The following is a 13172-nucleotide window of genomic DNA, read 5'->3' on the forward strand; positions in this document are numbered from 1 at the left end:
CCAAATCCCTTGGATCTTAAAACAAGGAAGAATTACTTCTTCCCCCTCACTAATCTCTGGTGAGTCCAGATCCAATTCCCTTGGATCTAAAAAACAGGAGAAAAAAATCCATCAGGTTCTTAAAAAGAAGGCTTTTAATTAAAGAAAAGAAAGGTTAAAAAAACACCTCTGGGAGACAGAATATACGCTGATCTCACAGATTTAAAACACAGGATGTTCCCCTGGGCAAAACCTTAGCACACACAAGAATACCCAAATTTGATTACTCCCCTAACTGCACAAAGACAAGTTACCAAAAAAAAACCAAAAAAAAAACCATAAACCTATTTATTCCTTTCTAAAACTTACTACTCTGATAAAAGGCTGGTTCTTTGATCTTTTCCACTCCGTTGAAACTGAAACTGACTTTAAACAAAGAAAACTTCCCTCCTTCCTTTTGAAACATCTTGTTCCCCCATTGGTTCCTCCGGTCAGGTGTCAGCTAGGCTAGGTGAACTTCTTAACCCTTTGCAGGTAAAAGAGGCATTAACCCTTAACTATCTGTTTATAACACCATGGTTTTAGGAAAAAAACAGGCATTGCATCTGTCTAGATGTACGCAATACTGCCCAGTGTTGCATTTAAAAATGCAGCACCAGCCCTGTCCAATCCTCACTAGAGTGCATGAGGTTTAGAGTACCAGTAACAAGCACACCTGAAAATTTAATTAAGGTAGCAAATACTGCTCAACAGCAAACATTTTCCATATGGAAATAAGTCATTTACTTTCTATTAGAAGCCAAAGAAATGAGAGTTTAATTTATCCAAGTCTTACATACAGTTTGCTCATAGAGTAAAAGGAAAGTGCATATATCAAAAACTACATATACCTGATGTTCTGGCACATTCAGGAGAAGGCATTTAGCACCCTCTGAAAAGGAAACTTCAATAGCAAACCTGATTTTTTTAATTGCAGGTGTAACTTCATTGTGTACAATCTTGAAGCTAAATATTTAAGATCACAGACCTAGTTATTTTTATAAATTATAATGAAGGCTACGATTTTTACATGGAATCCGAGACTTTCAGTGACCTTCATGAATTTAGCCATGTCGGCCAGGAGCTGCAACGTCCTGGGGTGGCGATCCTGCCCCCTGAAGCTCCGGCCACCACAAGCCGTGTGGCCATAGCTCCTGGCCACCTTGGGCAGTGGGGCTCCCCTGCAGCTCCTGGCCACTGTGGATGGTGGGGGCCCCCTAGAGCTCCTGGCTGCCGTGGGAGACCGGGGAACCACCGTAGGGGTACTCCAAAGCTCTGAGCCACCGAGGGCAGCTGGGCCCCCGGAGTTCCAAGCCACTTACAAAGCTCCCGGCCAGCTTGGATGGATGTAGGTACCCCAGAGCTCCAAGCCCCCAAAGGCGGTGGGGGACCCCAGAGCTTGGAAGGGTACCCCACAGCTGCCCAAACTCTGCAGGCTGTGGGGAGACCCTGCAGCTGGGCTCCCCATTTTGTCAGGGATATTTTTAGTAAAAGTCATGGACAAGTCACAGGCTTCCATGACTTTTTCTTTATTGCCAATGACCTGTCCATGACTTTTACTAAAAATATCCATGACAAAAACCTTAGCCTTAGTTATAACGGCATGTCATGTTATAAATTAGCAAACTAAGTAAAAGCCACCTCATTTCTTTGCAACAACAATTATTAACTAAGACAGAAGAGCTCTTATAAAGTTTTCTCCTCTTGGGAATGAATCAAATCCACACAGAAAACTTCAATAAGATAAAGGAACTTTTACTGTATATCAATATTAGTATTAAGGTTATAAAATGAGCAATACTACTATTCACATAGAATAATTGAGAAGAATAAAAGAGGGAAGTATTTTCATTTGAAATACTAGAACAGTCTGACAATGTACAATTCCATGTGGCCAAACAAGGGGGGGGGGGGGGGGGAGAAACAACTTTTGTGTATGAGAAATCTGTCCACTCTGCACTTAGTTTGACCCTATGGAATGACCACAAATAATTCGTTAATTAGAAGCAAGAGTAGAAATGTGGATGATAATAGAAGAAAAGTCATACAACCATCACCAACAATTTTTATTTTTGGAAAAAAAATGAGGAATACACACATCTATGCCAAAGAAAGTGCCAAACAGCTACAGCAGGATGGTAAGGAAAGGTGGACGAGGCACACGGAAAAGGAATAGATAAAGGGCAATTTGGCAAACCCGCACCAATCACAAAAAAAATACCTGAATAAAACGTGGATGTGTTCAGTTCCATCAGTGTGTCTTTCCAATTATTGTACCAAGGAACACTAGCTTTAACTGAGCGATCTGATAGAGAAAACATGGTATTATTAAGCTAACCATTGTCAGGTGCAAATATACTATCTGCTCTTAGGTTTTGGTAATGTGAAAGACTAAAGTACAGTACCACATCTGCCACCAGGGCCTGAAACAATTTGTCTCCTGTATTTCATGCTACAAGTTAGACATTTCACCATATGCTATCAGAAATCTTTGTTTCTTGTGAACCTCAAACTCCCATTGATTTCAATGGACACTGAGGTTTGCACATGAAGAATCAGAACCATTCATTAAAAGGATTAAACATTTCTATTTGTCAGTTTTTCCAAAGAGAGAGAGAGAGACTATAACCTTAACCTTTGCCAAATTTCTCCGATTACGAAGACGACAGCTGTAACAGAAAAGGGATTAAGTAAGAGTAATGAACAGAACTAGTTACAAGTCAGCTAAATTGTATAATGCATCACAGTTCTCCAGGATAAAGTTTCTTAATTTTTAAGCTGTACTGCAGCTGATGGTCGTTTCCTTGTTCTTTGCTATTAATAAAAAGGATTTTAAAAACATCACGTAACTGAAATTTCAGACTGATACCTTGTGGTAAACTGATAAAGAACAGTTTCATCTACCACAAATAAGAACAGTGACTTAATTAAGAAAAAAGGCTAAAGCACTTTACGGTTATCACACCAAAAATAGTTACTATGGCCATGAGAAGCAGCTTCACAGGCTCTCACAGGTTTGCAATTAAACTCACAACAATATTAAAAAAACAACATTCATATTACTTGTTGAAGGAGAAGGTGGTGGAACACCACTCTGAACACTTTTCTTAACAGCTTTCAGCATAGAGACCAGGGAGTCTGTCATGCCCTAACATAATGCAGCAGATTTACATTGGCCAGCAAGAACAGATATAAATAGACAAAGGACAAGAACAGATATATCCTGGCAGCATACTGCTAGTTCCCCAGAATGCCCTAAAACAGAAGAGTACAAAAGCACAGAAAACTAAGAAAATTCAGTTTAAAGATAGTATTCTAGGGGAGGCAGATTCATGCATCCAGAATATATGGCTCTCCCTATATATTGTCAGGGGGCTTCCTGACAAGGATGATTAGAAACAAGAAATTAAGTTTTAACAGAAAGAACAGACACAGTTTGTTTCTGCCTAAGTGTGTGCGCGCTTTTCTTAGTTATGAAACAGGTATTCAAAATTGTAGATAACTGGACCCAGCATTTACAGCATTACAGGAAAAACAGATATTCCAATGTTGCAATCAAATATACTCAACCTGAAAAAATGCAATGTTTGGAAGAAGATTATGGGAGACTTCCTCATGAATAATGCACTATGGTACATGCAAGATAGGAATTCCATATGCATCTAAATCTCCATATTTCTGAAGATTTTCACTATGTAAGGAAGACTTAAGCAACATCTTTCATAGGCAGCTAGAGACATGGAAACTGTGAAAGTGGCTTTACAAACTAATTGTTTCTGCAAGAAACTATCCCTGAACACTGAAATTTAATAAATTAATCACCAAAATTTCATGTCATGTTACAGGGTTTAGTTCTTTAAAACCGAAAGATGCCCTACAACATTAATGCTGATTTTCAGATATTCTAACAAAACACACTACAATAAAAGCTACTAATCCTCACAGAGTAACAAGCAGATATCAGAAACTATTAATGGCTCACTAGGTCCTAAATCTAGCAAAGGACTTCAGTGTATGCTGAACTTTTTAAGCACACAAGTAGTTCAACAGGATATTCATACTAACATGCTTCAGTTAAGCAAATGCTTTCTTGGATTATGGCCTTAACTTGGAGGAGTTCAGAATTGTCAATCATATCTCATGATATCTGGTATTTTCCTTAATTCTTCAGTTCCTGAAGTTTCGGGCAATGATATAAAAAGTTTAACTTTCATTTAAAACTGTTTCTAACCATCAAAGCTGCAGGGAAGAATTTAAATGTGTCGATCTTAAAGGCTCAAAAAACAAGAAGGCAAGCAAATCTTCCCACCACTTCCCAAAGTTTATTTTTAAAATCATGATTTTAAGAGCCTGGTGTTGGCAACTTCCAGTATTGCCAATCTAGTGAGGATGAGTATAGAAAGAAAGAAAAAAAAAAAAAGTTAGGTACAGCTTCAAAATATGACAGTACTATGGTGGCAGTGTTATGGGCTTGTTTTCACAGATTTAGATGCCCCAGATCAAGTACACTATATGTTTACATTTACACTCGGTAAAAAATAATTTTCTATAATACAACAGTGCATAATGCCTTAAATATTTGATTTCAGAACGTAAATCTGAATGGCAGCTTTATAAACTTGAAAGGTGGCAATAAAATCTGTTGGAGGAGTATTTGCCCAAAATAATTGGAGGATTTTTTTACATAGATCAAACTTTTCCTTGTCACAATTAACAATCCAGATTTAATAATAAATCTGATCAACAAGTGTTTTTAGCATTACATTAACATTTGGAATCAAGTTACATATGATGAAACAAGTTATTGAGTAAAAATTTTAATGTGTACTACTGAAGTACTTTAAATGAGCATCACTATTAAAAATTTAGCAGTAGTACTCAATCTTCAAGGAAACTATATTAAGTAAAAATAAACTGCAAATGTTTTGAAAATGTAGAAAACTCCAATTTAAGATACAGTGGAAAATATATTTAAAAAATACACAGAATAAATCTTGTTACATACCACTTATGTTGAGATCATAATCTCCTGCAGTAATCACATTAGTTACTAATCCTTCTGCTGGTTGACTGACAGATACAACATCATGTAGAAGCTTCCGAATGCCTCCTGGCTGAGGTGAGTGGGTAATAATATTGTTGACAGCAATTTTCAAGTTTTTAATTACGTGAAGCTGGTTGTTAGGATCTCTCATGTGAACTAAAAGAAAAGAAAACGATTGTGTTAAACTGTGTATTCTATTGCAGCGCCTGTATTTTAGTTCTGGATGTATCAACATTTAAAGAGAACTTACATAACTAAAAAGATTGTTCTTGGGTTAAATTACAATTTTCTCAATAAAGAATCCTGTGGCACCTTATAGACTAACAGATGTTTTGCAGCATGAGCTTTCGAGACTTGCATCCGACGAAGTGGGTATTCACCCACGAAAGCTCATGCTGCAAAACGTCTATTAGTCTATAAGGTGCCACAGGATTCTTTGCTGCTTTTACAGATCCAGACTAACACGGCTACCCCTATGATAATTTTCTCAATGCCACCCTAGTTTCATGCTGGAATAAGATAGTCTTTAATACCAAAGTATTAAATGAAAATATATAGGCTAGGACCCCAGTCCTTAAATGGACTTAGACCCATGTCTGACTCTTTAGTTGGCTCAGTCCACCATTTAGGCACCACTGACATTTTCAAAGCCACTGTTCAGCTACTATCTAAATCCATAGATGCTTAAGCCCCCACCAGTCTGATACTAGCACTTATACCACCCCACACTTAACAAGCCAAAGCTCTGGTGGCCCCAAAGTTGGATTCTCAAACTAAACAGAGAAACCACCACCTCACTAGAGGACCCAATCTCAAAAGTGTGCTCTAAATATGCCTAACACTGTTGCCACCCAGCCCCCACTTCAGGAAGCCCAGATGCAGGCCATCGATAGATGGAAAAGCAGCAGAGTACCTGCACAAAAGACACAGGAGGGCACATAAAAATGTAGGGCAAACACAAGAGTGGAATCAAGCATAAGTAGAAGACAGACATATGGTTTCAGCTGCAAGGACATGGAATACTGGATCAGTTGACCTGGCTTTAGAACCTAACTCTAGGAGAGGGTTCACAGTTGAGGATCCCAAGTGGAAGGAGTCACCTATCTCAGGCCCATCAGCCAGGTGCACCAAATCAGCCGCTCCTCAGCATTACTCCTGGCTAGCTCAAGAAGCTCCCCATTCAACTGTCCATCTTCTGAAAATTCCTTAATCAGGCACTTGGTTCTCCCCGGGCATTATATGGAAAAGCTAGGCACCAAGCTTGAGGCTAAAAATTCCACTGAGGAGCAGGCCACCTAGGGGTTAGGTATTGTAATGATGAGCAGAGCAACAGACAAGCTGGATTCAGCTACCTCAATTCATTTTACTCCCACAACTCAAAGAAAACATTGGGTATATGCACGTCAGTTGTAATGAGCGAGCACAATAGCTACACGGAAGCCAACAAGTTACAAAAGAATCCTCAATAAAAGCTAACCAAAAAGGCTCCCAGAGACTTGTTATGGAGCTCTCAATTATTTCAGTGGAAGCTTTAATAGCAAGCCATCAAAGGTGACTATCCAGAGAGTTGTTTCACAAAATTATTTTCACAAACCGGAACAAAATAATTCAGAGATAAGACTATCACACTTCTGTTATGCCTACAAACTCTCACAGCCTCTAATTACTGTCTCCTGTTATGTACCAGACATGCTGCAATACCTTGACAACAGGATAGACAATTAATTAGCTTACCTTCAATGAAGATTAACTATGAAAAAAGTAATGTTAATTTTGAATGTCTTTATGACCTAATTAGATGTCATTTAACCAAAGCCCAGAAACTTGGCTGTCTTAGCTGGATTTTAAAAAGAGATAAGCATAGCAAACTGCCAAGAAGTTCCACTCAACAGTGTATCAAAAATACTAAGATGACAAACTGCCAGTGTCAAAAATAATACCAATCATTTTTTAATCATATAGTTTGATAAAGTCTGGATTTTTTTCAAATGATTCTTGACAGGAATAGATTTCTTGCAAATGCTGTGACAAACCATGGCATATTCATCAGTTTCCCATTAGTTTTTTTATTTAAAACCAAGATCCATTATTTAACCAAAACTAAATTTCTTTGTATAAAAGTTATTTGTATTGCAGTAGCACCTCAAGAATCTCAAACAGTGATTGGCCCTCACTGTGAAACAGCTTTATACATATACAAAGAAAGAGAGCTCTTGTGCCAAAATACCAGAAACTCAAAATAATGAAACAGAGAGATTTAAGATTCCCTTTTAGATTTCCCTCTCTAATTTGGCAGTTTATGCAGAATAAGTCTTATAAGATGAAATTAGTACCATAAAACATATAAGTAGAGCCATGCTAGAGGCCCCAGCCATGGATCAGAATCCCATTGTGCTACGCACAGTACAAACAGATAACATGATGATAGCTACCTGCTCCAAAGAATTTACTATCTAAGATGTTACTGTTCTAGGTGACTTTTTGATTATCAGGCAATAATCAGAGGTCAATTAAATTAAATAAAAATAAAAGATCAATTAAAACTTCTGCTCAGAATTTAGCAGTGGTCAACAACCCATAAACTGAGATGACACATGGCATGATATAGCTAATAACTTTCATATTAATTCCTGAAATACTATATTCAGCTCTGGGTTACTCTTGCTCAAAAAAAGATACAGCAGAAATCAGGGGTTCAGCAACAGGCACCAGCAACAATCAGAAGTATGAAAAGGCTTCCAAAGGAAGACTGAAGAAACTGCAACTGTTCAGTTAGGAAACAATTATGAAGCAACACGAAAGAAGTATACAAAATATTGAATCAGATACCAAAAATAATCTGAGGACTCCTACAGTTATTTACTCTTTTCCATAATAAAATGGGTTATTTGATGAAATTCAAAAGGTGACAAATTTAAACGTGAGTAAAGAAAACTTTTTTTTTTTAAGACAATGAATACTTAACTTGTGCTCATGAGTTCCACAAATCATCACTGAAACCAATAGCTTTGCAAGATTCAAAAAGAGGAACAGACATTTATATAAACAAGAGTATAAATTACACTGGATACAAAAAGTTAAGGGATTAATTCTTCCTGCCTCTGACAAGTGCTAATCTGATGGACACTAGGAAGAAACTTCCCCTATAGCAAAATTATTCCCTAGTTGTCCACTACAAGGTTTCCTGCAACTTTCTCCAAAGCATCTAGTACTGGCTGATGTCAGAAACAGAATATGGCACTAGAAGAACAACTAATCTGGTTCAGTATGGCAATTCATATGTTTTTATTATATAAAGGCTTGTCCACAGGGGAAAGCTATTGCAAAATAAGCTATAGTGTGAATCCAAAGCACAACAGCTACTCCACATTAACTCCCCACGTTGACACTCATATTCCTCACTAAGAGTGCCTTTGTGCAGTTTTAAACTAATCAGAATAAGAATGTTCACACAGGTAGCTACTGAGGAATAGCTATTGTGGGCTATTCTAGGCAAGCCCTTGTAAAGTAGGAATACACTTTTTCAGTAAATAAATTAATCTTAAAAAGAATCGAGCTACAAATTGGCAGCATCAGTTTAACTGCCAATAAGGGTGTGTCTACACTGCAGCTGGGAACAAGCCTCTCAGCAAGAGCAGACAGGCTGGTGCTGGGGCTCAAACTAGCAGTGTTAACATTGAGGCAATGGCTCAGGACAGCCACCTAAGCTAGGACCAAGAGGGTAGCATAGATACAGGTGGCATAGCTATGCCATAGCATAGACAGAACTCTTCATTTGGCCACAGCTAAGTACCTGATATTACATTTTCTGCTCCCTGATTTATAGCTGCCTCTTGCTCTTCAGCTTTCCCCACAACAGGGAGTTAACTATAGTGTGTATTCCCTGTATTTTCCATGCAACTAAAGCAGGAGTCAACTTGCAGCCAAAGAGTGCGGTCTCCTGAATTAAGATACAGCAACCAAAGCCCAGACAGCCAAGCCACTGGAAGTGGCTACAAGCTCTTCACTTCCCTGACACACACAGGACGTTTGGAACCAGGCAGTCTGGACAATGGAGCCAAGGTGCCTGGAGAAAACAGTGGAAAAAAATTATCCTCAAAAGTCATCAAATAAGTCTTCAACCATGGTTGTATGTGTTTGGACGGAGGATTGAAGATATTTCACTCGGATAAAAATAAATTAACATTGCTTTGGGATTTAGTTCCACCCTGCCATGGAGTAAACAGAGCTGTTTATATGGACACCAACAAAAGTAGCAGGTAGTGACTGAAGTCACAAACACAGCATCTTTACATCACTGACTACAGAATAAGTTAATAGCTGTCATTTAGAAAAATATGGAACATTTTCAACTGGTACAAGAGAGAACCAAATCATGTCAAACCAGCACTGCTTCCTTCTTTGACTGGCCTACTGGATGAGGGAAGCAGTAGACGTGATACATCTTCATTTTAGTAAGCCTTTTGACACAGGCCTACGTGACATTCTCATAAGCAAACTAGGGAAATGTGATCTAGATTAAATTATTGTAAAGTGGATGTATAACTGGTTGAAAGACTGTATGCAAAACAGTAGCTATCAATGTTTCGTTGTCAAACTGGGAGGATGTATCTAGTCTTGAAGCAGTCTGTCCTGGGTCTACTATTATTCAACAATTTCATCAATGACTTGGATAACGGAATGGAAAGTATGTTTATAAAATCTGCAGATGATACCAAGTTGGGAGGAGTTGCAAGCACTTAAGGAGGACAGGATTAGAATTCAAAATAACTGAAATTGGAGAATTGGTCTAAAAATCAACAAGATGAAATTCAAAAATGTACAAAGTACTACACTTAAGAAGAAAAAAATCAAATAGATACAAAATGGAGAATAGTTGGCAAGGCAAAAATAGTACTGCTGGAAAAGAGCTAGGGGCTATAGGGCATTACAAGTTGACTATAAGCCAACCCTGTGATGCTATCGTCAAAAAGGCTAATATCCTGGGATCTATTAACAGGATGGAAAAGTTAAGAAATCAAATATTTCTGCCTCTGACAAATGTAACCAGACAGACATTGGGAAGAAAATTCCCCTATAGCAAAATTTTTCCCTAGTTGTCCACTACAACTTTTCCTGCAACTTTCCTGTCATATTTAAAACACAAGAGGTAACTGTCCCACACAGTCCTGTGTCTGGTTTTGTGCATAACACTTTAAGAAAGATGCAGACAAACTGGAGAGAGTCCAAAAGACAGCAATGAAAAATGATAAAAGGTTTAGGAAACCTGACCTATGAGGAAAAGTTAAAAAGCTGGGCATGTTTAGTCTAGAGAAAAAAAGACTGAGGGAAAACCTGATTATCTTCAACTATAGCTCCATCTACATTTGGAGCTGGGGGTAGGATTCTCAGCTCGACTAGATATACTCATGCTAGCTCTCATCTAGCTAGCGTGCTAAAAACAGTAGTGTAGAATGGGCAGTGGCAGGCAATGACACAGGCTAGTCACCCTGAGTACAAATCCATCTGGACCTTTGCATACAATGCTGGCCCTCCTTGCTGCTCGCAATTGCCACTTCGGCTACACTACTATTTTTAGTATGACAGCTCAAGAACTAGCACAAGCACGTCTACCCGAACTAAGAATCACAGCCCCCAACTCCAAGTATAGATGTAGCCTATGTTAAGGGCTATTATAAAGAGGATAACCATTAATTGTTCTCCATGTCCACTGAAGATAGGACAAGAATATCAGCCTAATCTGCAGCAAGGGAGAGTTAGAAAGTTCTTCCCTCTATCTAACCTAACCATGTGGACAGTTAAATACTAGAATAGGGTTCCAAGGGAGGTTCTGGAATTCCCATCTTAGAGATTTTAAAAACAGGTTAGATAAACCCCTGCCAGGAATGGTCTAGGTTTACTTATGTCTGCCTCAGCACGGGGGAGCTAGACTAGATGATCTCGTGAGGTCTGTTCCAGTCCAGAAAGATTAAATGTAAATTTATCTCATACGAGTTTGACTTTCAATTTTGCCTATTGGCAATTGTGAGAAATTCAAATGATAGCAGTGGGTTGGAAGTGGCCTACTTTTGCTGCTACTCTCCTTAAAAAAGGGCTCACTTTTTAACCTACTACTATTACAACACCTAAAATGGCTACAACTAAAGGACAATAAAAAAAATCTATTTTGTGCATTGTATTTACTAAGCACATTTTGTCTGTCATCTTCCAATCAACCAGATTCCTCTGTAGTTTGAGAGTTTTTCCATATTGCAACAAAAAGAGAGAAAAAATATTTTTGAAAGCTGAAAAATATGGTTGCAAACACAAAGATTGGCAGGTGAATTCAGGGCAGGTGTAACACATGGAACTACTTTTAACTTTTAAATTCTTTAGATTTCAAGTTGATAGAATCCACTGAAACGCTTTATAAAGTAACTCAGATGCAATTCAAGAAGTATTTTGAGGAACTGGACTTGCTTGAACTTCTGTAATTTTTTCCCACCATAAGAAACTGATATAAAACTCAGTTCAGTTGATGCTGATTAGACAACAAACCAATATTAAATGCTGCAGAACTACCTGTAATTCTCCTCATGAGCTGAACTTTAAAAAGACATTCAATTTAAAATCACTGTTCCTTTAAAACGGGCCTTGCCAGAAGTTTGCAGGCACGTACTGCAGTAAGTGGGATGTCAAACGTTCTGGGGAAAAACCCGACCAAGCGAGATTTCACTACACTGGTATTGAAAACAAAGAACTTCACGGGTTAATACCCCACCCCGAAAAGAGAATCACTTCTAAGCTGTGGGTACTGCTACGCCCCGGAGCAAGCCCACATCCAGGAGCTCTCCTCCTTCCACCACCGACTGGGAATCGCCCCTTCCCCCGGCGTGACACCTGCCCCCATCTGCATCTGTTCCCCGACAACCGCTCGGGCCCAGGGCTGAGAGGGTCTTGTATCTCCTGGCCCCGGCGGCTTGACGGGCCCGGCCCGCGGCAGCAGGACGCCCCAATACCCTCCCTCCCCAGCCCTATGGTGGGTGCAAGTGACAGCTCCTCTGCCCCGCCCCGGCGACTGCCATGTAAACAAGCCTCGTCCCACCCGCTGCCGGCACAGACCTTCCGAGGTGAGGCGGCAGAAGGGCTTCACCAGCTCGGAGAAGCCCAGGTTGTTCTTGCGGGTGAGTCTCTCCGCCTCCTCGCTGCACAGCGCGGCCACCAAGGGCACGAACGAGTCCTGGATGAACTCCTGCACCGACTGCACGCACTGGGCCATCTCCCCGCCGCAGGCCCCGCGCCGCTCCGCAGCCGTTCTCCCGCCGCCGCCTCCCTCAGCCGCGAACCGGCTAACGCGCTCCGGCCGGGACAGGGCCGCACGCACTCCCAGCGCCACCAAATCTACCCCGCCGGCTCCTCAGCGCTCGCCCAGAGCCGCCATATTGAGCCCGAACCGAGACTACAGCCCGATCCCGGCAGCCTCCGCGGCCGCTCACGTGATGGGTGGAAGGTAGGGGCGGGGCCGTCAGCTGAGCGAACGCCGGGGTCAGAAGTGGAACGGTGACGGCCCCGCGCCCAAAGCGAGACTTCTCGCCGCTGTGGGGTCACGCGTCACAGTCAGACGCTGCGCGCGTTCGTTCTCGGGCTGCCAGCGCGAGGGCGGCTGAGTGCTCGTGCGCGCCCTCCTCTGTCACCCCGGCAGGGAGCGCCCCGTCCCCCATCGACCCCTGAGGGCGCGTTACCTCCTTACACAGCGCTCGGCCCCAGATGCACCGTGTCCAGCCCCAACCGGCCGGGGCGGGCACCGTGCCCACCCAAATGCACAGCTTCTAACGTGCCAGGGGGCACCTGCCCCGCCAAATGTGCAGACAACAAACTGCTGGGGAGCATCACGTTCAGCCAAAGGCACAGCCCTCCAGGGCCAGCTTTAGGCCAATTCCCCCGAATCGGGCCCTGTGCCCATACGAAGAGCACCTAACTTAGGCTCCTTTTTAATTTTTTTACTCAGCCGGTGGCGGTCAGGGTCTTTGGTGGCAGGTCCTTCACTCACTCCGGGTCTTCGGTGGCATTTCAGCAGCGGGTCCTTCAGTGCCGCAGAAGACCCAGCGCGAGTGAAGGACTCACCGAAGTG

General features: G+C 41.1%; 1 protein-coding gene across 8 annotated transcripts in view; it reads right to left on the reverse strand.

Moving 5' to 3' along the window:
* Positions 1 to 12599, reverse strand: part of TRAPPC8 (trafficking protein particle complex subunit 8) — a 106804-nt gene extending 94205 nt beyond the window's left edge. For 3 of the 8 annotated variants that reach the window (XM_039524648.1, XM_039524646.1, XM_039524645.1), the window contains exons 1-2: positions 12164 to 12599; positions 5024 to 5218 (exon numbers count right to left, since the gene is read on the reverse strand). In XM_039524648.1, coding sequence (XP_039380582.1) covers positions 5024 to 5218; positions 12164 to 12320 — 352 coding nt within the window. In that variant the 5' untranslated portion in view covers positions 12321 to 12599. Of the gene's footprint in view, positions 1 to 2239; positions 2324 to 5023; positions 5219 to 12163 lie in introns of all 8 variants that reach the window. The other 5 variants (XM_039524642.1, XM_039524641.1, XM_039524649.1 and 2 more) reach the window with 3 other exon arrangements.
* Between the last annotated feature and the right edge of the window lie 573 nt (positions 12600 to 13172).

This window comes from Mauremys reevesii, linkage group 2 (assembly GCF_016161935.1).
Source record: "Mauremys reevesii isolate NIE-2019 linkage group 2, ASM1616193v1, whole genome shotgun sequence".
NCBI lineage: Eukaryota > Metazoa > Chordata > Testudines > Geoemydidae > Mauremys > Mauremys reevesii.